The sequence below is a fragment of the Schistocerca americana genome, chromosome 3 (assembly GCF_021461395.2).
Source record: "Schistocerca americana isolate TAMUIC-IGC-003095 chromosome 3, iqSchAmer2.1, whole genome shotgun sequence".
Lineage (NCBI taxonomy): Eukaryota > Metazoa > Arthropoda > Insecta > Orthoptera > Acrididae > Schistocerca > Schistocerca americana.
In genome coordinates, this window is record NC_060121.1 from 292903970 (window position 1) to 292931725 (window position 27756).

Sequence of the window (27756 nt, forward strand, 5' to 3'; positions counted from 1 at the left end):
CACGATTAATCAAAGGATTGCTGCTAGGAGAAGAATAGAAAGCTCTGAACCGGGACAAAGGAAATTGTGTACGATAAAGTGAAATTTCAAGAGCGAAGTTGTAACGTTGATATTATCATCTTGAGTCTTTTCAAGAGCAAACAAGTGTACGCACGCGGTTATGTGTGTGGGCGCGCGTTGGCTATTCCAATGTCCAGTGTCGTCCTGTCTGTTGCTTCTCGCGTCGATAAGCGGCGATAAGACAAATGCTTAAAGAGAACTGATGTTTGGGTTGCGCGCCAGCTAAGTTACGGGTCTAGAAACACATTTCGAAAACGACTTCTGGTGCCGTGCAGTGGACCTGTTGCAGCCTGCGCCTTACGTATCAGGTAAGAACGATCAAAACTGGCAACAGATTCAAACCGAAAAACCGGTTTTACCGTGGCTTGGCGTACTTTCAAAATGAAAGGAAAAAAGAGAAAGAAAACCAAAAGCTGGCCAGTGGACGCTTGCTCTCGAAACTCTGTCAGAGTAGTGCGTTCGTTCCGGAAATATTGTAGAGGTACTAGTACGCCTACTCACATTACGCAGCCTGCTTTCTAGTGTGACGTTACGTAGGAATAAAACTTTTATTGCGCCGTTCAGATGTGTAGATGAGCAAAAAAGTTCACGCATCGGGTGTAGATTAAGATGTCCTTGCCACTGAGTGATTCGCGGCTTCGGCCGCGACATTGTCTACGGTATCAGACCAAGGACATTGCCGCAAAAGATATAATATGAGCGGCAAGAATGGTGCGGCGGCAAAAGAGCCGGCGTTTCGGAAACAAACGGATTCTTTAAATTTTCAACTGAAATTCCTCTTGCAAATTCATCAAACTTTCCCTCCTATTTCCAGAATTGTTTCTTTCATACCGAAAACATTATTAAACACCGGAGTAAAGCGGAACGGCATGGCTCGTGGATCATTTGTCGTTAAATATAGCTGACAGTGCTGCTTCTGTAAATAGTTACAGCATTCAAAGTAAGCAGTTGAATGACGGAGATGGTTTATTAGGAAGTCAATCTATTTTGTTCTATGGCAAGACAGTGTTTCCTAAGAATTACAGAATCTTGACTGCGAAATATGACATTCCGTAAGATTTTTACTTGGAAGACCGGTTTCATATGAGACTTGGGAATTACGCATCCCTTAACAAGGCGGCAGTGCTGTACGTAATTTCAGTATTGATGTTCTTGTTTAATTTTAGAGCGAAAAGCTGCATTTTTCTTCCGTTTTCAGAAGGTTTCCAACGCAAATGAAAAACATATGGAACAACCAGAACTTCATATTAAAGATAAAAAGCCCGTTGAGGCATAGGGCCTCTACATTTTGTGCAATAGAGGAAACTGTGACAGAGTTGTTGATTTTTATTATTATTATTTTATCCCATAATTCTGTGACCTACATACTAGGTTTGATGACTTTTTCCCTGACCAAACGTTTCACACTCGAATGATCCCTGGAGCAACTGAGGAAATAAATGAATAAGGTAGTGCTTAACTGAACACATCCTTTGGCATTTAAAAGATATGTTTCTGACACTTCCAAATGTGATACAAAGGTGTGGTTTTCTCGTAAACTTCTACTAAATTCTTAGTGCTCTGATGGCAAGGTATTACTAATTTATCTGCTGTAGAGTGCGGATTTCAGTTTTAGACAGTGCTCAGAACACAGCCGATTGGTTCCTTGATTCACAAATATATAAACTTACGAAGAGAATCAGCAATTTAGAGTTAATTGAGAAAAACTGTTTCAAACACATGCATAACATGAGAAACAAAGACAATTTTATGCTTAAACCTATATGCACAGTCTCCTCAGTATATGGCAATTAAAATTCATAACAAGCTAAAAGGAAAGAATGTTCTCAGTATGAACCTAGAGACAGTGAAAACAAAGCTATATGATATACTTGTCAAATGCTGCTACTACACTGTTGAGGAGTTAATGAAGGATGAACTGAACATTTGAGCAGGATAAATTTACATATAGTCTTGTATTTAAATGTAGCTGTCCTTCACAAAAGGGAGGAAAGAAAAATAAAAGCTTATATTAATGTTAAAATTCTTTGTACCAATTAGACCTAAGTTGTGTTAACCATTTTTTGATTTGTCTCCTGTACACTAATCATATCATTAGAAATTGTATGTTATGAGAAAAATAAAACACTATTCACTATTATGAATTGTCTCTATTTAGGAGCTCAAACTCATTTCTGAGTATGTTGTCCAGGTTAAAGATAATTCTGACTTTGGTACTTTGCAGGATGGATCAGATGCAGAATTTCTCTTCTCATAGATCTCCAGTTTTTTCAAGAACAGGATGTGTGTCATCAAACAATCCACTTGCTACTAAGGCTGGCATAGGTATGGTATGGTGTATTTTACATCAGTATGTTTGAGTTCATAAACTGCAAAGAAATGACACTGAAATGAACATCTGGTAAATAATACCTGCAATAATTTATGGTCTTAACATAGCAATTAAACAGTAAGTTGCTCAGTTTTCAGTCTATAACATCTGTCCTTGTGAAGTTGTTTTCATCTTCATTTTCTCTTTATCCACCATCAGGCTGAGTTTGGATATTTATGGTTCCTCTCCACTTTCCCCGTCTTTCCACTATTCTTCTTCTATAACTATTTTGTCCTAGTCCAAATTCCTTCTTCTTAAACTGGTATTTACTGAGTCAGTCTATCTCGTTCTAGGTCTCCCTCTTGCCCTCAAACTTGGCCTTCATCATTTGTTTTGGTATTTTTCCATCTTCTGTTCTGTTTACATATCCAAACCATTTTAAACTGTTCTTCTCAATTCTCCAACTCAGTTTTCCTGCTCCAACTTTGTTCATAACATCTTCATTCCCATTCTCTCTCTCCTCATTTTCAGTAACATAGTAATTTTATTTCACTGGTTTTCATTCTACACCCCTCTCTTTTTGTAATTTTCCAGGCCACCAGTGCATATGTCAGTGCACTTCATTGACACAATCCTACTCCAGACCAAATCCCCTCACACACTGGTAAAATGCATTGCCCTGTTGTATCCTTTTGCTAAATTCTGCCTCCATATTTGCATTCTCCATTCCCAGATACTTAAAGTTGTCAACAATTTCAACATCTTGTCCTTTAAAATTAATTTGTCCCTTGTTTTCTCTGTTTCCTCTGATTATCACAATAGTTTTGCATTACTCAACACTGCATTTGTAACATGTAAGGTATCTTTTTATACTTTTACAACCTTACTGTTGGTTCCCCATATCACAATATCATTGGCAAGTAGCAATAATGTCATCTCCATTCCAACACATAAATTTGTATTGCTTCTTTAATGCACCTCTACATTATTTTATGACACTAGCATTGTCCATAATACAGCCTAACATTTCATCTTGCATAACCACCATTCCTTTTTACATCCACTTCATTTAATCTGAAGCAAAAACTGAACGTTATTAGGTCTGAAGATTTTGGTGGCGAGCAATGATTAATTCATTGATTACAGACAGGTTGGTGCAGTTCAAGTATTGTCTCATACATATGGTGGAATATGAGAGGTACCATCAGTTTGGAAATACAATGGATTTTACAGTTGCCTACACAGTGCCCTCAGATTGTATAACTTATTTTTTTCAGTAACGCATGTAACTGTTTCCTTACATTTGTTGCTCTAGGCTAACACAGTGTTTGAAAATAATACTGTTCTTACTATGCCTTACATTAACAGATAAACTTCAAATTTGTTTCAATTATTCTGCGTGGATTGTTCATCAATTGTTGATTCTTTCTTGTGTTATGGGTTGTATTCAGTGTAAATGTTGCTTCATCAGCAAATAATATTAATACAAGCAAATGATAATTGCTATTCAATCAATGATAAAATTAAACCCACATAGTGCTGTCTTCAGTATGAAGAAGTGCTACATACTTGAGATCAAATGACTACATGCTTTCTGCACTTATTGTTCACAATACATATTTTCATGTGCTGTTGAGAATATTATGACATTCTAGCTGTAGGACTACAGTGAAAAGTGTTAATAAATTTTGATACTACTGCATACTTTGTTGAACTCCTCGTTCAAATGAAATGAACACCAACTTCACACAATACGTTGAAAACTCTTGAAAACATATGATGTTTCATAATTTGAGGTCAGTAAATAACAATAATAAATAATTTCTACAATAGTGATATCACAGCTCTTGTAGAAGCCACAAACGTATCTATACAATTTGCATTAGTAAAAATTTGTAGTAACCACTTTAGAATGAGACGGCTATATGATTCTTCACTCTGATACAACCACTATTACCATGATTTCATTTGTACAGTCATAAAAAGCAACGGTCGAATGTGATATAAAGAGTAAAATGTTATGGTTGCATACATATTTAGGACAGAGAACAAAGAGGATAGGTAGGCAAGATAGAAATCTCACAGCACTTGGGAAAAAAATATTTATATCAGATGTGTTCTTTCTCAAAAGACAACTGGAATGGAGCACTTGCCTGTATCAACTTTATTCTCACAAATGACCATTTCTGTCATGGCCAAAACCAGCATCATATGTGCTAAGTGTCCAAATGTGTCATCTTTCACTTTTCAAGAAAAATTTTAGATACACATTTGGTCATTTAACTGCCACCATGATTAAAATAATCATTCAAGTTGTGTGACCATGTATTTATTCTAGTCATCCTGAAATAAATGGGACATAGCAGCAATATATGTGAGCTCTACATAACAATCTATAACCAATACATCCCCATCAGATATTTAGTTTAACTAACGGAAGCTATTGGTAAAATCAAACAATGCAAAACCTATGATAAAAGAATGAGAATATTAAGGAAAGGATAGATTGCTACTAACCATATAGAGGCTGTCCTGCCTCAGTGGCCAGAGAAAATGGTCATGTGCATGTGAGTTGTGCTTGCGTGAATGTGTGTGTGTTTTCTACTTTAGAAGAAGGCCTTTTGGCTGAAAGCTTAAATGTATAGCAGTCTTTTTGTTTTGCCTGTCTGAAACTCAACATCTCCTCTATATTGTGTAGCAATCTATCCTTTTCATAATACTGGAAGTTATTTGCACATATTTTATCCTCTGTGGTCATTTACTATTATCTCTTGAGCAGAGGGCAGTAATTGTGCAATGATGTTAAACATCTGCTGTGCGCCTATCAAAAGGTGCTGCAGCTACCAACATCACACTGAATTATAGAAGCCATCTTAAACAAACACTGAAACTCATCAAAAGCAGTGTACTAAAAACAAGGAAAGAAAAAAGTGATCTGTTTTCCTTTTTTTATTTAGCAGTCAATCTAATAATTTTCCTATTTTTATTTAGCAGCCACTCTAATCATTTATAAATATGGTGCAATGATGTGTACCCTCAAATGCTTAGGCATAGGAAATTAAGCAAGTGATAAACCAAATCCATTCTTATCTATAAAAATTAAAATTTTACAACAGTATAGTATGTAATGTAATATAAGATTAGACAGAGCAGTCAGCACATTTCTATTACTTTGACCTTTTACTTGTATGGTATCAGAAAATTATGATGTCAGCAGATTGGTTATGAGATTTTGTCATTATTGTAGTATGTCTGTTCTCTTGCTTCCAATATAGAAAATATGTTCCTGGATAAACCTAGAACACAAATTACAATGTAACTATGTAAACAGAGTTATGTAGCACATCTACAGTATTAGTTGCTTGATACCTACTTAAGTCATAATACACGCAGTTGGTTTTATTTAGATATGGTAAGCATTTCTTCCTTCAGTAAAAGACCTTGGAAATGAGATAATCCGCTTTATATTAATGGTTTAGAAACAGCAGTACAATTTACTTGGTGCCAATCAACAATCTGTAAGAACACATTATACACTGTATGAGATGACACAGTTTTAATACACTGGATTTGCTTTTTGAATGACCGATGTCTACGTCTTCATCTGGTTTTTATTATTTAGATTGCCGACAGTTCGCTACATCACTTCAAGTAAATTTGTAGGTAATACGACTAGTTACAGTCACTAGCTTTGTTAAGGACACAGTATTACATCTTTTATGAACTTGATGTCAAAAGTTTTAAAATTATAAAATTTTTTAAGAGAAATAATCTTTTTGTATTTAAAGAAACCACCCCAATCATGAACCACAAGGCCTACAATTTCTAAACAATAAAATGACATAGTGTAAAACATGATATTTTGTGTCGTATCAGAAGAGAAATATTTTGGTGAATTATGAGAATATATTTACCTTATGTTACATAGCATTGGAAGTGAAAAACTCAAATTAAAATGCAACTCTTTGTGTACAATGGAGCTTTTACTGCTAGCTAAATAAAACACAACAATAATTTCCATGCTACATAATTAAACACAAATCAATCTATTAATTAATTGCTGGTGCCTTAACACAAAATTATTAATGTAATTCAGGAACAGATGCTCTAAATAGGTAGAATAACTATTTAATTTCATCTACATTATTGAGACTGAGCTTGAAACCACTGTGCTTTCCACAAATCTGATAAGAGGGTGTGTAGGTCTGCACATTCACACATCACAAATGTGAAGTATTCAGAACCATAAACCTTTCATTCTACTTTTACAATACTTTTCATCACATTTTCTTGTTCTGTTACCTCACTGTTTTGTTTCTATAACAATATATAAGTTTAATAAAATAATTTTGACTTTATTTTGTGAAATTTATGTCAATATTAAATATTGCATAATAATTTCAAAATTACTAGAAAGGTAACAATTTTTGCTGGGGGCTGTGCTTCTTTTGTAACATAATGTAAATTATCTGCAGATATTCTTCAGCGTGGTGGTAATGCTGTGGATGCTGCAGTTGCTGTGGCTGCAGCAATGGCTGTTGTGGAACCAAGTAGTACAGGCCTGGGTGGAGATGCTTTCTGTCTCTATTACAATGCAAATGAGAAGAAAGTCTATGGACTAAATGGAAGGTACAAACATTCATAATATTAGTGAAACACTTTACAATGTAAGGTACCTGTAGCAATACCTAGAGCAACAGTGATAAATAGTTACAAAGACTGTATAAAACTGCACATTGAGATGAACGTTCTTTCATTTATTTATTCATTCACTTTTCATGTTGTGTAAATCCCATAAAGAAGAACAGCCTTCATGATGGGGAATTTGTCACAATATACTTTAATAAGCAGAAGCAGGCAATGCAAGCTACATCTGTAAAGCATTGTAACAAATATTTACAATGGGTGTTAATCTACATACCTTTTAACTCAGGAATTAATTCCAGGTTAATTGATTTATTTTGCTGACATCAGTAAAAATTAAGCTGTTTTTGAAAGTAAGACCACTGCTCTTCATCCTAAACTACTTAGCTGAATTTTTCTACTGCCTCATATTACATATTTATGTATTTACTGATTTCAGATACCATGTTCATAAAGGAAGATAAAGAGGCAGTCATGTCATGTCTTAATGAGACAGTCAAATATTTACCTCTGTGCTACAGCATTTAGAGGAACTGTACCTAAATTTTTAAGAAGTACTTGACTAAGCACTGGGCAATATGATGATTCTATGGAAACAGTGACTATTAGTTGTAGTAGTAGTAGCAGTAGTAGTAGTAGTATTACACAATAAATGTAAGAAAAGTGCATGGGGTTATGGGTAAAGAAGAGAGAGTTACTAAATGAAATGTGTCGGACTGTCAAAAGGAAAGTGCATGAAATCTTAATGACAGTTTTAGCAAAATCTTATTGAAAGAACTCTCACAATGTCCAAAGAATTTCTGGTTATTGTTATGACTTCAAGTTGAACAAATATATTTCAAGGAAGACGCAATACATGAAAGTCACAGATCAAGTAAACAGAGTAAGACCTGTGTACACTTTAACAGTCAAATCATAACTGAGTCCAAGTCTAGCGGCCGTTGGCTGGCTGGCCGCTTAGGTGGTGCAGTTGCTGCATGGCTGGTAGATAGCGCCACATGTAGAGGGCACGTGTAACTGTGCGGCGGCACTTTGAAAGATTGGCGAGTCACAACACTTTTCCCCCCTTTGAAGTTTTTGCACAGGTCTTGATGGAGGTGGCCTGTAGATTGCTAACATCCATAGGTGTTGTTTGACTGGCCGTAAAGTCTCGAGGAGGAGGCTTCCCATATAGATGGAAATGTCCCCGATGATAATGGGTTGAGATGACAGGAGATGTGGGGGTTGAATCTGCTGGGACCCCGTGCACCAATCAGCACATTGCGGCAAGTCTGGTTGTTATAACAGGAGACATGGGTGATGTTTCCATGTCCGTAGGAGAAGGAGGCGAGTAGAGTTGCTCCGACAGATGATGGCCATCTGGTTCTTGCATGGGCACGTCTCCTGGTGGCGTCAGCTCTTGTGCTGGTGAGAGGACTGCGTTGTGAGTAATGAGAGATTCCAGTATTCCGAGCGTCAGGTAGAGCCGAAGGTGATGTAGTGGCATCCGGAACAGGCGTTGCCGGCACACGAGGCCAAAGATGGTCCGAATGACGCACTGCAACACCCGTGTCCATCTGAATTTCCTACAGCCATTGGCCACGGTGTCGTAAGATGCGGCCAGGACTCCATTTTGGCTGCCTGCCATATCCCCGTACCCATACAAGGTCGTTGGCGGTGAACCAGCCAAGCGAAGGCACCCGCGGCCCTGACGTGGAAGGCCACAGAAGATGAAGTAGCGCACAGGGCTGTTGGCTCAGCCTGGCTGTGATTGCCCATTGGGGTGAAATGGTAAGAAGCCAGAAATTGGAGAAGTGCATCATCAGCAGCAGAAGGAGTCAGGAATTTCCTCATCTGAGCCTTAAATGTGCGGACCAGTCGTTCAGCCTCACCGTCTGACTGTGGATGGAACGGAGGGGTCATGACATGCATGACGCCGTGATAGGCACAAAAATCCGCAAAATCGGAAGAGGCAAATTGCGGACCATTACCAGCAGCAAGAGTTGAGGGAAGGCCTTCTAAAGAGAAAATGCAGGCTAGAGCATTGGTGGTTGTCGCGGTGGTAGGCAACGTGCAACGGACAATGAAAGGAAAGTTAGAGTAGCTGTCAATAACGAGAAGCCAATAAGTACCTAAAAAAGGTCCCATGAAGTCAGCATGAATACGCTCCCAGGACTTCTCAGGCGAAGGCCACGGTGACATAGATGACTTTGGGGCGGCGGCCTGTGACACACAAGGGCCGCAGGTAGCGACCATCTGTGCGATTTCAGAGTTGATGCTGGGCCAGTACACATGACAGCACACCAGAGATTTTGTCCGAGAGACACCCCAGTGCCCTTGGTGAAGGAGGCACAAGACCAAAGCACGCAAAGACACAGGTACCACAACACGCGGCAGAGCATTTTCGGTGGAAAAGGAAGATAACACCATCCCTAGTCGTGAGGCGATAATGCAAAGTGTAGAAGTTCCGCAACAGATCAGAAGTCTTAGCGGACGGACGATCTGGCCAACCCTTCTGAATACAGCGTAAAACCCGGGAGAGGGTAGTGTCAGAACCCATAGCAGCCGCCAGCTGGTCCCCAGTGATGGGGAACCTGTCCACAACCCGCTGCTCGGTAACATCCAGGTGGAAGCACAACAGTTCGTCCCTATCGAATGCCAGATCAGGACCCATGGGAAGACGAGTCAGTGCATCAGCATTCGCATGTGGATCTGTCAGCCGGAAATGAATCTCATAATTGAACGAGACGAGTAAAGAGCCCAACACTGGAGGCGGTGTGCAGTGTTGTTGGGAAGTGACGTTGACGGATGAAACAAGAAAACAAGTGGTTTGTGATCCATAACAAGATGAAATTTGGATCCATAGAGAAAAATACCAAACGTATGAAGAGCATAAATAATGGCCAAAGCTTCTTTTTCAAGTTGAGAATACTTTTGTTGGGCATCCGTGAGCGTTTTGGAGGCATAAGCAATGGGTTGTTCAGAACTGTCAGAAAAATGGTGTTCAAGGACTGCACCGACCACATATTGAGAGGCGTCCATGGCAAGAACAAGATGTTGGCCAGGTCGATAAGTAGCCAGGCACGGGGCCTGTTTCAGCATAGTCTTCAATTTCTGGAAAGCCGCATCGCATGATGTGGACCAGCGAAAAGGCACATTTTTATGCAACAGGCGATGCAACGGCTGAGCCACCAAAGCAGCAGACGGTAAAAACTTGTGATAGTATGCTGTTTTCCCCAAGAAGGCCTGCAGTTCCTTAACAGATGTAGGGCAAGGAAGGGCATCGATCACTGCGACAGTTTGCTGAAGCGGACAAATACCATCCCAAGAGAGTTGAAACCCGAAGTACGTGATAGATGCCTGAAAAAATTTTGATTTCTGGAGATTACACTTAAGACCGGCAGTCTGTAAGACATGAAAAAGTGAGTGGAGATTTTGAAGATGTTCGTCAGTGGTGGAGCCAGTGACAAAAATGTTGTCCTGGTAATTTACACACCCAGGGACAGTGAGCAATAATTGTTCCAAGAATCACCCAAAAGAGAGCAGGGGCACTGGCAACCCCAAATGGCAATCAATGGTTTTGATAGAGGCAGGCTGAAAGGCATGTTAAGGACCAGAAACTGCCGGGAAGCAGAGGAAGTTGATGATAAGCTTCTGACAGGTCAAGTTGAGAAAAATACTGGCCTCCAGCAAGTTTAATGAACAATTCTTCAGGTCGAGGCATATGGTAAATGTCAATAAGGCATTGAGCATTTACAGTGGCTTTGAAATCACCACAGAGACGAATATCACCATTTGGCTTGGCAACGACAATGACAATGACAATACAATCCTTGTATGAAGAAAAATTCTAAACCCCACCCATTTTTCGTACCTCTCGAGCAGAATCTTCCCTTCAACAATCATTCTTGCCACAAACCAAACGCTAATGGGACGGGAAGAAGCTCTAATAACTGGCACAAAGGGGAGTACTCTCTGCCACACACTTCACAGCGGTTTGCAGAGTCTGGTTTTAGATGCAGATATTTCCCCAATTGCTATCCCATCTGCACATGGTACGTGGGATTCTAATGATGAAGTGCAGCCTAGGCAGCAAGCCGCTTTGGACTCCTCCGCACGCCACACGCAGTTGCATTTGGTTGAAGCAGCCTGAGGAGCGACGTGGCGGCTAATAACAGAAGGCGGCGCAGAGCGCTACGTGAGGAGAGGAGAGAAGAGAAGCACTCAAGCAATTAAGCGCAGTTATGCCTTAACTGCCGCCAATGGGATACGGGCTAGCTGCGGCAGCGCTCCTTCCTGGGGATTGCCCGAAACGAAAATGCCGCCGCGTTTTGTTCATTTCCTAAACTGGCGTATCTCTACTAAAAGCCACTCAAAGTGCTTTGCTTTTCTCTTTTCTGATTTGTTATTCGTTGTGTCTTCAAAGATAGCGCAGTCATTAATTCGGTCTGGCGCAGCGACGAAAAAGTGACCTCCATTATTACCTAGCGAGGAAGCGCTGTGGGCCAAACACTCGATTCTTTTCCTACCAACCCCTTCCAGTCATTCTAAAATACTTTCATCGTGGTTACCGTCATCAGTTAAGGCGAATGCCGCCATAGTTCCTTCAACAAGGCCCCCACTGTCCAAATAAAGTAATGTAATCAACTTAGTGCCGTAGCTTCTCTATCATTCATATTCTACAGACTGAGCACCACAGCTGTTTATTTAAGTGAATGTGGTATTTTTCCACTTCTGCTGTATTTATTTAGACTACTTCTTCCTCCCAAAACTAATTTCGGCTTTTTAAGCTATTATCAAGTGGCCAGCTGCATTAAAAAACACACTGGAAGTGACAGGAAGCAAGACCCCTGAAGCACTGAGACAATCCAGCTCCCATTTGACCTGATCACGAAGGGCCACTGGAATGGGCCAAGCCCGAAAAAACTTAGGCCAAACAGTGGGTTTGAGCGTGATATGAGCTTCAAAATAGTTTGCATGGCCTAACCCAGGAGAAAAAAGGGACGAAAATGTCATTGACAAGGAATCCAATTGAGCATAAGGAACAGCATCAGCGACGATATTGACAGAGTCATCTATGGAGAACACAAAAACGTGAAAGGCATCGAAACCAAAAAGATTCTCCACATTACTGTGGTCGAACACAAATATGGAAACAGTGCGAATGACAGATTTGTAAGATACCTCAGCATCAAATTGTCCCAAGAGAGAAATCTTCTGTTTATTGTAAGTCCATAGTTGCCTAGTGACAGGTGACAGGATTGGAGAACCCAACTGAAGATACATCTGAGAATTGATGATAGTGGCAGCAGAACCAGTATCCAACTGCATGCGAACGTCTCGACCAAGTATTTGGATAGTGAGGAATAACTTCCCTGAAAGGGAAGAAGTACAGTTGACAGACAACACAGAATCAGAATCAGCGTCATGTTCATGAACATCACATATGCAGTCGGATTTGCAAACGGATGACACATGATCCTTTTTTTTGCATTTGTGACACACGGCCCAACATTATGGACAATCTTCTCATTAATGTTTCGTAAAACACCACACATGAAGGAAGTTGCCATGGGTTTTGCTGCAGTTTCTTAGAGGTTTGTTTATGGTTAGGCCGAGGCTGCGCTTGGGAGCATACTATGGCCACGTCGACCGGCGGGGACACACCACACGCTTCATCAACATCGCACAGAGGTTGTATTTCCCCAACGTCGCCCCATGCCTCTATTTGCGCTCCAGCGGCGCGAGAAATTTCAAAAGACTGAGCGATGGATAGGACTTCATCTAGAGTCAGATATTCCAACTGAAGTGCACGTTGCTAGCTTCTTTGTCGGGCGCCGATCGGATAATAGCATCCCGTACCATGGAGTCGGTGTAGGATTCTTTGTGAACTTAAGTAACAAATTGACACTTTCTACTGAGGCCGTGAAGTTCAGCAGCCCAAGTGCGATAGGATTGATAAACAATGATAAAAGGCAACACAAGAGGCTACCACATGCATTTGCTTCTGAAAATAGATGGACAGAAGTGAGCACATTTCAGCAAAGGACAAAGACACAGGATGTTTCAAAGGAGCCAATTGCGACAACAACCGATACATTTGAGGTGAAATCCATGAAAGGAACAGAGACTTACATGTTTGTTCGTCCGCGACATGAAATGCCAAGAAGTGCTGTCGAAGACGTTTTTCGTAATCAGAACAGTCTTCTGCTGTGTTGTCGTAAGGAGGAAAAGTAGGTAAGACAATGACGAGAGACGCCCTGCATTTGATGCCACGATGAAATCACGAATCGCATTTGTGAGAAACATTTGCTATTCTATGAGACCTTGCAATAGTTGCTCTAAAGTAGCCATGGAAACATGTGGGTCAATGATGGAAAAGAAAAATCACTACCTCATCGCCAATTGTTATGACTTCAAGTTGAACAAATATATTTCAAGAAAGACGCAATACATGAAAGTCACAGATCAAGTAAACAGAATAAGACATGTGTAGACTTTAACAGTCAAATTATAACTGAGTCCAAGTCTAGCAGTCACTGGCTGGCTTGCTGCCTAGGTGGCGCTGCTGCTGCATGGCTGGTACACAGCACCGCATGTAGAGGACGCGCGTAACTGTGCGGCAGCACTTTGAGAGATCGGCAAGTCACAACAGTTATATGTAAAGATCTGTGCTTGTGGCACCAAAGTAGTTGCTCAGGCACTCATGACACAGGAACTGTAACTGAGGATAGCAAACATTTACTTAGAAAAGGAAATTCCAAGAGTTTTGCACCTGTTGAACCTCCACCTCACTGTACAGATGAGTGATATAGGTATTAGTGCCAGAGACATTGAGGAACAGCTGGAATTTCTGGCTGATTGGCAGTATTTCTGCAATAGTAATGTCCTTGACCTGCTAGTATGAACATATATTGCAGGAGCACAAATGACATGGTCATGTTTTACATTAGGGACCTGGCAGACTGTATTAAAAGTAATGTCTGACTTTTTGCATATGGCACAGTTATCTATAAATAGATAGTGCACAAAAAATGCACATATTCTATTAGATATTCATAAGATTTCAAAGTAGCATAAAGATTGGAAAAGTATTTTAAGTGTTCAGAAAAGTAAAATTTTACACTTCACAAAATGTAAAAATATGGTATTCTACTATGACAATAATAAATGAAATTATTACTTAGTTGCAGGTAAAGCAGATGGGAGAATTGAATTCATTTGTAGAATACTAGGAACATGCAGTCACTCTACAAATAAGATTGGTTATAAGTGTGACTCATACTAATATACCACTCAGATGTATGGGACATGAACCAAGCAGAACTAGCAGGTGATACTGAATGTATACAAAAAATGGCAGAATTCAGAGTCACAGGTTTGTTTGACTCATGAAAGAATGTCACAAAACTGATGAAATTCTAAATTAGCAGACACTTAAAGGTAGCTGCCAACAATCTTCTAGAACCAATGTTAAGTGAGGGATCTGGGAATAAAAATGCGGCCTGCTACGTCTCACTCCCATACAGACTGCAAAGACAAGATTAGACTAATTGCAGCAGGCTCAGAGGCATTTAAGCACTCATTACTGCCATGCTCCATACATACATGGAATAGGAAGAAACCCTAATACCTGGAATAATGGGAAGTAAACTATTATAAGCTCTTCACAGTGGTTTACATAATATAATAATAATAATAAATTTATTGTCATTCAGCTGATTACAGCAATAGACAAAGTCAAGAGCATATATTTCTACATAAAATAGGTAAATGTTAGAATACAGTATTTTCATCTTCAAAAAATTTGTCAGTGTAAAAAAGATTGTTCACTAGTAGCTTGTACAATTTAGTTTTTAAAATATTTATAGGCAGTTCTTTAAAGTCAGAACTTAGTCTATTAAACATCCTTAGTCCAAGAGCTAGGTAGAAGTTCTGCAAGTTTGATAATCTATGATATGGCACATCTACAGATGTTCTGTTTCTAGTATTATGGCTATGAATATCACTTCTCAACACAAAATTAGAGACATTGTTTCTAATGTACAATAAAACATTGTAGATGAATACGTTTAATAGTCTAAGACACTGCAATTTAATAAACAGAGGTTTACAAAGTTCTGTTTTATCATAATCCGTTATTATTCTTATTACTTTCTTCTGTAAAAGTAAAATGTCATTCACATGACAGCTACTACCCCACAGTAAGATTCCATAAGAGATTATGCTTTAGAAGAAGGCAAAATATGCTGATCTCACATAGTCATTAGGAACATGTCTTTTTAAATTTCTAATTAGATAAATAACTCTTGAAAGCCTAGCCAATACATTTTTAATGTGTGGTTCCCATGTCAATTTTTTTGTCAATAGTAACACCTAAAAATTTTACAGTTTTTAATTCTTGGTAGTTAGGAATCTCTTTGAGGCTAAAGTAAAGTGTCTGGGTTTTGTTTTCATTTAGTATGAAGCCATTAGCTTTGAACCATAATGAGGGCTGAGCAAGGGTATTTTCAGTCAGTGTTTTCAGTGTACCTAGATCAGAGATTTTATGTAGAAAAGTTGTGTAATCAGCATACAATTTTGTGTGAGAATTTATGAATGAGGGCAGGTCACTAATCGTTAGTATAAACAGTAAAGGTCCAAGCACTGACCCTTGAGGCACTCCATACCTAACATTAACCAAATTTGATTTCTCTCTACCAATGTACACAACTTGTTGACGGTTCTCTAGAAAAGACCTGAAAATATTTATACTATTGTCATCAAAACCATAGTAAACTAGCTTATTCAGCACAGTGTCATGCTCTACACAATCCATGGCTCTGTTCAGGTCACAAAATGTAGCCTGGACACAGTCCCTAGCCTCAGACACATTTAGGACTAATTTTACGAGGGAGTCCATTGCATCTGTTGTGGATTTACCTTTCCTAAATCCAAACTGTTTATCACTAATTATATCTAGTTTACCCAAGTAGACACTAACTTGCTCATACATAATTGTTTCTAAAATTTTTGAAAAAACTGGCGTTATGGACATAGATCTGTAACTAGCAGGACAGCTCTTTTCCCCTTTTTTTATATGGGCACAACTCTAGAAATTTTTAGTACGTCAGGGAACTTACTTTCAACAAGGCATTTGGTAACACAAAAAGTTAAAGGATAAATCACACAACCAATCACATCTTTCAACAAATTTCATGACATATCATAGTAATCAACACTAACTGACGGTCTGAAATTTCTCACTATTTTTAGGATATTATATGGGCTCACTTCTGTGAAAGTGAAGGTGCTTGGGGGAATATTTTCAAAGCAGCTGTCCATAATACTAAATGCATTTTCAAGTGGTTTGTTTATTGAACTACTAATTTCTTCAATGGACTGAATGCAATATTTATTAAATTCTTCTGGGGTAATGGCAATTTCCTCTTTGTTTTTAGTGTGTGCAATGGAGTTTATTACACTCCAGGCCTTTTTGCATTTATTGTTAGAGTTTTCAATGCTTTGCAGTTTCTTTGCTTCGTTTATCACCTTCCTATACTTGTATTCAGATTTAGCATACAGTTCTTTATACAGTTTTGATTTATTGGTTTTGTACAGACTATAATACAGCATAACAGTATTTTTCAGGTGCCCTAACTGTGGAGTACACCATTCTTTCATTTTCCTTTTCTTGTAATTACTACTAATATTCACTGTACATTTTTCAGAGGGATGTTATTTTCAAATATATTTAAAAATACAGAAAAATCTTGGTGAAAACAATGTCAGCTAAACAGAGTTGAAGCCTAATAAGACGTGTGTCCCAATTGAAATAGATGAGGGCATGTCTAAACTTGTCCATCCTCTCTCTGCTCACTGGTCTAGTAATCACAATTTTAGATTCTTGTTTGGTGCAGTCTGAAGTTACATTATTAACACTAAGGTATACTGTATCATGGTCTGAGTAAGGGAAACTGATTACATCAGTGGACATACAAGTTCTCTTGATATTTGTAAATATATTGTCCAGACAGGATGAGCCTCTGGTAGGTTTGCAGTTAACATAGTACAGGTTAAATTGTCTAAACACATTTTTGAGCTCTGTCACAGTTTTTCTGTCCTGCAGGACATCAAAACTTGAACTGATACCCCCTCCAATGACAAAATTGTATTTTTTCCATTTTGGTATACATATGTACATTAAGAGTTCCTCAAGTTTCTCCAGAAAGATATGGGAGTCACCACTAGGTGACCTCTACACTACTACTACCGTTAGCTCAAGACTCTCAATTACTAGACCTGATATTTCAAAATGCATTTCATCACAAAGGGCATTGAGATCGATGAATCAATCCTTTCACAACTCTACACAGTATCACCATAATCCAAAGAGCCACATGCAAAAGTGCAACTTTTCAGAAGATCATATTTCAGGTTCTATTGATCCCAGAGATAAGGAGTCAAGTGTTTTTGGATAGCCCTTGGCATGGTGATCATTTCTATACCTATTGGAAAACAGGAATACCCTACAAATCAGGATCCAAATTTAAACATTGCACACTTCCTCCAGTCCAGGTAAATTGAACAAATTGGTTGGTTCTTTTATATTAGGTGTGGTCTAGGGTGGGACTTAGGCAGCTTATAAAAGTATCATTGTTTCATGTGCAGTTCTGAGAAAACACCAAAAAACTATGACTTTTGCATACAAAAAGTACCAACTTTGGGGACTGCCATTTCTATCATTTCTATTCATGGCAAACGTTGAAATTTTCACCATATATTCTTAATATGATGTTCCCAGGAAGCTTTGAAACTTTATTTGGTACCATCATCCGTTACTGAGATCCAGAGATTTGATGTTGCTGTACTTATATAGAAAATGGCAAAAACTTGTTTTTAGCCATATTTGCACTGCAGGCTGCAATTCTCTAAATAACTATCCATAGGAAATGATTCAAATTTAATCTTTACATTCCTTATACATTTATCTAGAAACACTATTTTCCCATTTTTGAAAATCCTTGTCTGTTATCAAGATACAGCCAAAAATCATGATTTTTGGGTATCAAAATTACCAATTGTGTAGATGGCCACGTCTATAGTTTCTGCTCTTCACAAACCGTCACAATTTTTACCATATATCCCTAAGATGATGTTCTCCAAATACCTTGAAACTGTTTTCAATATCATTATCTGTTACCAAGTTCCAGAGATTTTAAGCTGCTGTACTTGTGCATGTAAAATATGCACATAATATCCCATAAAAGGCATAAATGTAGTTTTAACTGATGTAGTGAACACATTTCAAGAGTTATGAAGTCACCATATCATGTTTTTAGTTGCCATTGTTCGACCAATAAAACTTTATCATGCTTTGTCTCTGTATAATGGGCATTTCATACTTATGCAAGCTGTTATGACATGGAAATTATTCGATGGTGCCACCTGGTGGCATAAGCACATTACAAAAGATTATTTTGTCATACAAAAAGTGTAAAGTGAACTCATGTTGGATGGGAGATGATTTTATTTTAACCTTGTATTATGTATACTGGTATTTATAAGTTTTTTTATGTATCAAAATATGTGAATGCAATGAAGTACAAAAATAATCTGTTAAAACTTTACTGATGCACAGAATTCATTTTACATAAGCAGCACACCTTGCTGCAAGAGGAAAAAGTAGGGAACCAACTAAAAAATGCTGCTGTTGGATCACAAAAAGGCGAATATGTTCCTCTTTAAAAGACTCTGACAAAAAATTGGGGAACTAGCTGCCTCAATCCTCATTCTGCCTTCCTCACCAAAAAGTTTGGCATCCCAACATATTCACACTTTTTTGTCCTAAAGAGAGTAGCAGAGGAATATTGATGGTGAAAGAGAAAGGAAACAGTGGCAGTTGGAGAGAAAGAGAGAGGAGGCACTAATTGTTGGAGTGGGAAAAGCAGCAGTGAAAGGGAGAGATTGTTGAAGACAATAGCAGTGGGATGCAACAAGAGAAGAGATAGTGATGGTCAGTGAGAGACAGTGGCAAAAAAAAAGAGAAAGAGAGATGGTGGAGATAGCAGCAGTGGCAGAGAAAGAGAGATGAGTGTAACACATACATAGGAATGGGGTATCTGAACACCCCAAGATTTACAAAATTTAAGACAAAAGAAATTGCCCTCTTTCCCCATCTGCAATGTGCACAGGTGTGCGGAGGGGAGATAATGATGCTTGAAGAAAGGGACTGCAGACTGTAAGTGAGGAAGATAGGAACAGTGGCAGTGGCAAAGAAAAAGACAGTGACATAGACAATGGAAATGGGACAGAGAAACAGTTAAAGTGGCAGAGAAGGAGACAATGGTAAAGAATGTGTGAGAGAAAGGCATGAAGACAGTGACAGTGGAAGAAAAAAACAAGAGAAAGTGCCAATCTGACAAAAAGGAGACAGTGGGAGAGAGACACATATAGACAGCAGTAGTGAGAGTAAGATGCTGAATGTGAAGATCTCACTTCAGAGACAGACTGAGTAAAAGCATTTAGAATATTCTGTGTTAAAAGAGTGTGAATATGTCCGCAAGCTAAAAGTTTTGGTGAGGAAGGTGGAATGAGGATTGAGGCAGCTGGTTCCTCAATTTTCTGATTGAATGTTTTAAAGAGGACCATATTTGCCTTTTTGTGCTCTGAGAGGAGAATATTTCAGTTGGTTTGCATATGTCAATATAACGAAGTAATGATGGTGATTTATGAAAGAATGTCTGAACACTGTAATTTAGCTATCATAAAATACATTTTTAAAGAGAATTTCTGAGTTATATTAATCTATGCTGACAGAATAACAGTGAGTTGATATACCAGAATTTAAGCATTTATAGTTATATATGTGATGCCAAGGTTGTGTGTCCAATTAACTTTTTGTTAGAATTGGGTATGTATGTAAGTAAGCATAACTCCATTATGTCATAATCAAACAATGTAAAATCTGGGATGGAATAACAACAATATGAAACAGGATAGGTTACAACTCCTCACACAGAGGAGGTGTGACTATGCTACAGGACAAAATCCTCCTTCGGACTTAAAAGGGCTCACAAACATTCATACCCACACAACTCACATACACATGGCCACTGTAATCTGTGGACACTAAGGTATTAGATTTCCTGAGCTTTCACTAAATAAAAAAAAGGCAAATACTAGAATGGTTGATGGCTGATTCCTTCCTCAACTTGAGCTATTGCTCCATCTCTAATGACCTTGCTATCAAAGACACATTGAACCATAATCTTCCTTCATTTCTTGGATGCTAATGAAACTTGATAGGGTAAACAATAAGAGCAAAAATATTCTTGTGCATTTACACACAGAACATGGAAAGAAATATGGAAAAGTACGGAAAGTATGTTACTGCTTCAGACAGCTATTATTTTACATGGATATCATTTTAAAAATCTATGGTTATAATACATACAGTATTACTTCTTTAGACAGACACTATATTATGTTGTTATCATTCTAGAAATCTTCTACACTTTCATCAGACATTTCTCCAGCTCATCTTCAATATTTTTTAGATTTCAGTCACATTTCCCTCTCCAGACATGCACGATGACTTCTACGGTTCATAAAAAATAGTTGTTAAATTCATTGACATTTTTTTACATGTTTTCTGTCTTGTCCCATTCTATATTCAATATAATTTCTTCCAGTGAGGTAACCTTCCTTCCAGTAGGGTTATTTATGATGCTTCAACAGACCACCTTGTATCTGCTGGAAGAATTTTTAGTAAGGAATCATCACAAAACTGCTTTTAGCAGCTTTGTTTACCTTGCTTGTTGAGGTATTCATTTTTTCTGTAGTATTACTTAAATTCTTCAGAGTTTCTACTAATTGTTTTGCTAATTCTGTCTTGTCTGTAATGAAATGAAATGATAGTATGTCTTTATTGGCTGGGATCTCATTCAGGGTTTTATGGCCACCAGATGCAAATCTTTCTATTAGACACCACTTTGGGAATGATGAGATGAATGATGAGGACAAGCCACAAACCTAGTCCTAAGCAAAGAAAAATCCCTGACCCAACTGGGAATCAAATCTGGGGCCCCATGATCAAGAGGCAGCAATGCTACCCACTGGACTACAAGCTGCTGATCATCTTTAATAAATATGTTTTAGTGGCCTTTATTAGGAAGGAAAGTTGCTACTCACCATGTAGCGGAGATGCCGAGTCGTGACGATAGGCTCAACAAAAAGATTCACACAATTATAGCTTTCAGCCATTAAAGTCTTTTTCAAATGAGTCATGCATGCAAGTTGTATGTGTGTGTGTGTGTGTGTGTGTGTGTGTGTGTGTGTGTGTGTGTGTGTGTGTATATTGCTGGCAAAGGCCTTAATGGCTGAAAGCTGTGCCTGTGCCTGTCATGACTCAGCATCTCCACTATATGGTGAGTAGCAACTTTCCTTCCTAATATTGTTTCATTCTATCCTGGATTTTCTGTTGTTTGATTTTAGTGCCATTTGATATCTAAGATTCTTTCTCTTTCTGAATCATTGCTTTTTTTTTTGTCTGGGCAATATCGGATGAAGTTATTAAACTTTTCACTTCTCGTTGAGGAATTAAAAACATTCAGCAATTCATTTATACATCATGTTCTGTAAGTCCCATCATAACCAAGGGGCTTCAGAAATGTGGAAATGAGTTAAGTTATTGATTAACAGGCCAAAGCAGCCAGTGTTGGCTACTGCTGTAGAGTATACTAACAACAAATTATGAGTACTGCTAATCTACTCACTCATATAAAATCTGGGCTGGAATAATAACAATATGAAATATGATGGGTTACTACTACTCACCACACAGAGGAGTTGTTGAGTGGTGGACAGGCTCCTTTAATGTGAATTTTGGTGAGGAAGGCGGAATGACTATTGAGGCAGCTGGATCCCCACTTTTCTGTCAGTGTGTTTTAAAGAGGAGCATATTTGTCATTTTGCGATCTGACAGGAGCATTTCTACCTGGTTCCCTTCCTTTCCCTGTTACAGCAAAGTGTGCTGTATGTCAGTAAAGCTTTCACAGTTTATTTTTATACTTCATCACATTTAGATATTTTGACATATAAAAGCAATAAATAAGTACAGTGTACATAACACAAGCTTAAAATAAAATCATCTTCCATCCAATATGAGTTCACTTTATGCATTTTGTATGAGAAAATAATTTTTTGTAATGTGCCTATGCCACCAGGTGGCACCATCAAATAATTTCCATGAGAATTACTTATGCTTTATATGACTATTATGAGAAAAACATCTCCTTTGGAAAGAACCACTCTTCCTTCAGATATACTACTCTGTTGCTGTTTTTATCTTACACTACCTTTACACAGAGCACTATAGCTGTCTATATACTAGTAAAGTCAATTTTGATTTACTGCAAGCAACAGAGTTATGTGGAATTTACATTCAAGAGTCCTCGCTGAATTGTAGGAATGTCTGATGAGGTATTCTTTTGCTTTCTTTTTTAATGTCTGGCCATTTAAATTCCTGGAAATCAGTTATAGGTCTTTCACCAAAGTATGATATTTCATTTTGAAACATAGAAAGAAATGCAAAGTCTGTATGGAAAATATTTTTACTTCTAGTATTGTAGTCATGAATTGCACAGTTTATTGTAGGTACGCTCTGGTTATTAATCACACTTGTGATTATGGAGCACAAGAACGGCACATAAGTATAAGATTCCCTAGGTCCACAAAAGTCTGCAAGATGCTTGGTCATCAAATTTACTCTGTTTACATTGCACATTTCTGTAGAATAAATACTTTTTTATGCCCTAGCTGCTTTGTCCCAGATGATTATGATGTAGCACAATGATGAGGGAAAGTATGTTCGCAATCATGTCTACAGGTGAAGACTGTGAGAAAGATTTCTAACAAGTAAGTGCAGAGTAGGCAGAGCTGAGTTTTTAATTAACTTATCTATGTACTGGTGCCACCTCAGTTCATTATCCAACTGGATACCTAGGAATTCACATGATATCTCACCCAGTGTATCCCCATTGACCTCTACTTCTGGTATGTGCATGTCATTTTTATTTGCACAAAAATGCACAATAAAAATTTTTTTAACATCAAGTGTTACATTGTTAGCTTTGAATCAGCTGTAAGCCTGGTACATTATTCCAATGTTTGTTCTGTTATAGATATATTTTGTCCTCTAACAATATAGGCTCTACTTGTGTCAGCAGCAAACATTATAGTCTTTGAAGAGTCATCCAGTCTTCTAGGTAAATCTGTTATGTAAGCCAAGTAGAGGAGCACTTTTCAGTTTCTCTTTTTTAGGTCATATATGAAATTATTTAGGTTATTGTCACTGTGTCTCCTACTCCTTACAACTGCCTTTTCTGTTAGAACTACACTGCTGTGATGATCTCACAGAAATAATAACTGGGCTGTGGTCTCAGAATCCAACACCTATTATTACTCACTCAAGTGCTGTCAAGATTAGTTGTTAATCAAGACAGTCATTTATGTTGGGAACATGCATTTGACATTCAAGTTGAATGACAACATTAAATTAACCCACAGCGATTTCTGGGTAGATTCTTCTAGAAAATCAATATTTAGATCATCATGTATTAAAACCCTTTTGGCATCTTTTGACATATTTGATGTATTTTATTGGATGATAAGTAATACATGAAGTGCACTTACTATAGTATCTTTGTGACAAAATTACTGGAAAGAAGTTTTATTGTTGTTGTGATCTTCAGTCGGAAGACTGGTTTGATGCAGTTCTCCATGCTACTCTATTCTGTCCAAGCTACTTCATCTCTGAATAGCTACTGCAATGTACGTCCTTCTGAATTTGCTTACTATATTAATCTCTTGGTCTCCCTTAACAATTTTTGCTCCCCACCGCCCTACTCCACTTCCCTCCAACTGGTGGTCGCTTGATGTATCAGAATGTGTCCTGTCAACTGATCTTTTTGTCTAGCCAGGTTGTGCCACAAATTTCTTTTCTCCTCTGTTATATTCAGCACCTCCTCATTGGTTGTGTGACCTACCATTTCACCCATGTTTCACTTCCATACATGCCTACAGTCGATACAAATACTTTCAGAAGAGGCTTTCTAACACTTAAATCTACATTCGATGTTAACAAATATTTTTATTTAGAAACACTTTTCTTACCATTGCCAGACTACATTTTATATGTTTTCTACTTCAGCCACCATCAGTGATTTTACTGCCCAAATAGCAAAACTCATCTACTATTTTAAGTGTCTCATTTTCTAACCTAATTCCCTCAGTATCAACTGATTTAATTTGACTAAATTCAATCAATCTTTTTTTGCTTTTGTTGTTGCTCATTTTATATTCTCATTTCAAGACATGTCATTCCATTCAACTGCTGTTCCAAGTCCTATGCAGAGTCTGACAGAAAACATCATCGGCAAATATTAAAGTTTTATTTCTTCTTCCTGGACTTGATTTCCTTCTCCAAATTTTTCTTTTGTATTCTTTACTGGTTGCTAAGTGTACAAATTAAATAACACCAAAGATAGGCTAGAAACCCTGTCAAACCCCCTTCTCCATCACTGCTTCCTTTTTGTGCCCTTTGACTCATAACTTCCGTCTGGTTTTTGTACAAGCTGCAAACAGCCTTTTACTCCCTGTATTTTACCCCTCCTATCTTTGGAATTTCAGAGAGCATATTCCAGTTAACATAGTCCAAAGCTTTCTCTAAGTCTACAGATGTTATAAACGTAGGTTTGACTTTTCTTAACCTACCTTCTAAAATAAGTCATAGTGTCAGTATTGCCTCTGGAATCCAAACTGATTTTCCCCTAGGTCAGCTTCTTCCAGTTAGTCCATTCTTCTATAAGGAATTTGTGTTAATATTTTTCAACCATGACTTATGAAGCTGATAGGTTGATAATATTCACACCTGTTGGTCTTCTTGAAGTCTGAGGGAATTTGGCTGTCTCAGATATCTTGCACATTAGATGGAAGAGTTTTGTCATGGCTAGCTCTCCCAAGACTATCAGCAGGTCTGATAGAGTGTCATCTACTCCCAGGGGCTTGTTTCAACTTAGGTCTTTTAGTAGTCTGTCCAGTTCTTCTTGCAGTATCCTGTCTCCTATTTCCTCTTTGTTTACGCCCTCCTCCATTTCTATAATATTGCCTGCAAGTTTGTTTCCTTATACAGACTCTCTACATACTCCTTCCACATTTCAGCTTTCCATTCTTTGCTTAGGACTGGTTTTCCACCTGAGTTCTTGATACTTATATAGCTGCTTCTCCTTTCACCAGAAGCCTCTTTATTTTCCTGTAGGCAGTGTCTATCTTTCCCCTAGTGATATATGCTTCTATATCCTTACATTTGTTCTCTAGCCATTCGTGCTTAGGAATGAAGTGTATGTGTAAGGATTTTACAGTCAGTAACTAATACCAGACTTGAAATTCTTCCTGTTATTTCTTATTCACTCATTCATTAATTCATTAGCATTCCAGCCTGCACAAAATCATCCCATTTCAAACAGTTTGATTTATATTATTAAGTAATGACTGGCAGAGAATTTTCAATGGGAGTTGTGGAACACATTATTATGTGACAAGGTTCTATAAGAAACTTCCTGGCAGATTAAAACTGTGTGCCAGACCAAAGCTTGAACTCGGGATGTTTGCCTTTCACAGGCAAGTGCTCTACCAACTGATCTACGCAAGCACGACTCACACCCCATTCTCACAGCTTTACTTCCACCAGTAACTTGTCTCCTACCTTCCAAACTTTGCAGAAGCTCTCCTGTATACAGTTTTAACCTGCCAGGAAGTTTCATATCAGCGCACGCTCAGCTAGAGTGAAAATTTCATTTTGGAAGGTTCTATATGCCTACGATGCTGCCTTTAAGAGAGATAATGTATCAGAAGGCAATTGTCGAGCTTTGATTTGATAAAAACTGAATCAAGAAATAATTTTGTTCTTCATAGTGGCCGGTGTGCAGCTGGTCTTACTTTGGATATACTAGCAGCAGAGGGGTATAATGCCCAGAATCCTCTTCCTGATCGCCATGTCCACAACATAACAGTTCCAGGGACTGCAGCTGCATGGAGTGATGCTGTTAGTCTCTTTGGATCTGGCCAGGTTTGTTGACAACAATTTTATTAAGAAATGTGTGTATTTAAGTAATTTTTGAACATAAATGATGTAACTACTGTGTTAACAATCCATTATTTCTCAATTAATGAGTCATTGGAGGCATCATGTATTGTGTTGTGTTGGCTGAAGAGCCAACACCTTGTTACTAGAGGAGGCCGAAATGCATGCATTTTAGCTCACACAGGCTGGTGTGAGGAGGGAAGAACTATACTGACGTGAGGTCTGGAACATGACAAGGAATTAAAATTCAGAAAGCGGACGTAACTAGTTTGGTACTTAACTTTAATCCATTAATTATGAACATCGCTCTTGACAGTACATGATTCGCAATATTATCAGTTCAGATTACATTCTTGAAGAATATGGCGCCTTGCTAGGTCGTAGCAAATGACGTAGCTGAAGGCTATGCTAAACTGTCATCTTGGCAAATGAGAGCATATGTAGACAGTGAACCACCACTAGCAAAGTCGGCTGTACAAATGGGGTGAGTGCTAGGGAGTCTCTCTAGACTAGACCTTCCATGCAGCGGCGCTCGGTCTGCAATCACTGATAGTGGTGACACGCGGGTCCGACGTATACTAACGGACCGCGGCCGATTTAAAGGCTACCACCTAGCAAGTGTGGTGTCTGGCGGTGACACCACATATTGTATACTTGTTCCTAGAAGCAATGGCATCTCTCCAACACCATGAAACTTTGTGCATACTAATGTGGATAATAATCTGACAAGGCTGTCACAGCAAAAGAAAAAAGTGTAAATAGTAGAACTGTAACTTTTACCAAAGGATGCACAACACTATACTTCGCATTATGCTGGTTTTAATAGCAGTAGGGATGCATTCAGAGTTGCTTCACTTTGTTGTTATATTTATATTACCTTTGAATCTATGTAAAACAGAGATTATTTTTTTCTTCTGCTTTTACTGGGCTCTAGAAATATAAAAGCGTTAAAAATTTAGAATTTACAAGTTACTAGTAAAATTCGACTGACTATCATCGGCATGATAATTTTTATTTATTGGTTCATATTATGATAACAGAGAAACATTCAAGAGTGTACAATACAGACCATAAAAATGGGCCTGATTAAATCCAGAATGTGATGCTAAAATAGAGGAAACAGGAATATCTGAAGAAACATACAAATGCTATCCATTTGTCATAAACATTGCATAGCAAATGAAACTTAATTATCTAGTTAGTAACAATTTCCACAAATCATACTCATAGTTCCTTTTTACTAGGAGAATTTGTTATATGTAGAGTAGTTATACTTTTCTCAATTATTATTATATTACGTTGGTGCATAAGGTCATAGCATGTTTGTTTTGCATGTTGGTATTCTGGTTGTTGTGGGTTTATTTATTGATTGTCATTTTTTATTTGTATTTAACTGTTACTATTTGAGTTTACATATTGTCATTTGGAGATACTGAGTGGAGCTGCAGGTACTAGAAAATGGAGTCCCAAGTGGAGAAATTGGAATATTTGTGACGTATTCTTCTGTTTGAGTTTAGTAGAGGTGTGACACCAGAAGAGGCAGCTAGAAACATTTTCATTGCATGGGGATAATACCACTGGACAGAGCACAGCAACAAAATGGTTTTCTCATTTTAGGGAGGATCGTTTTGACATTGGT

General features: G+C 38.1%; 1 protein-coding gene across 1 annotated transcript in view; it reads left to right on the forward strand.

The window, feature by feature from the left end:
* Positions 1-254: 254 nt before the first annotated feature.
* The window catches only part of LOC124605388 (glutathione hydrolase-like YwrD proenzyme), a 148214-nt gene continuing 120712 nt past the window's right edge, over positions 255-27756 (forward strand). The window contains exons 1-4 of the mRNA XM_047137028.1: positions 255-368; positions 2285-2385; positions 6847-7000; positions 25949-26102. Coding sequence (XP_046992984.1) covers positions 2286-2385; positions 6847-7000; positions 25949-26102 — 408 coding nt within the window. The 5' untranslated portion in view covers positions 255-368; position 2285. The remainder of the gene's footprint in view (positions 369-2284; positions 2386-6846; positions 7001-25948; positions 26103-27756) is intronic.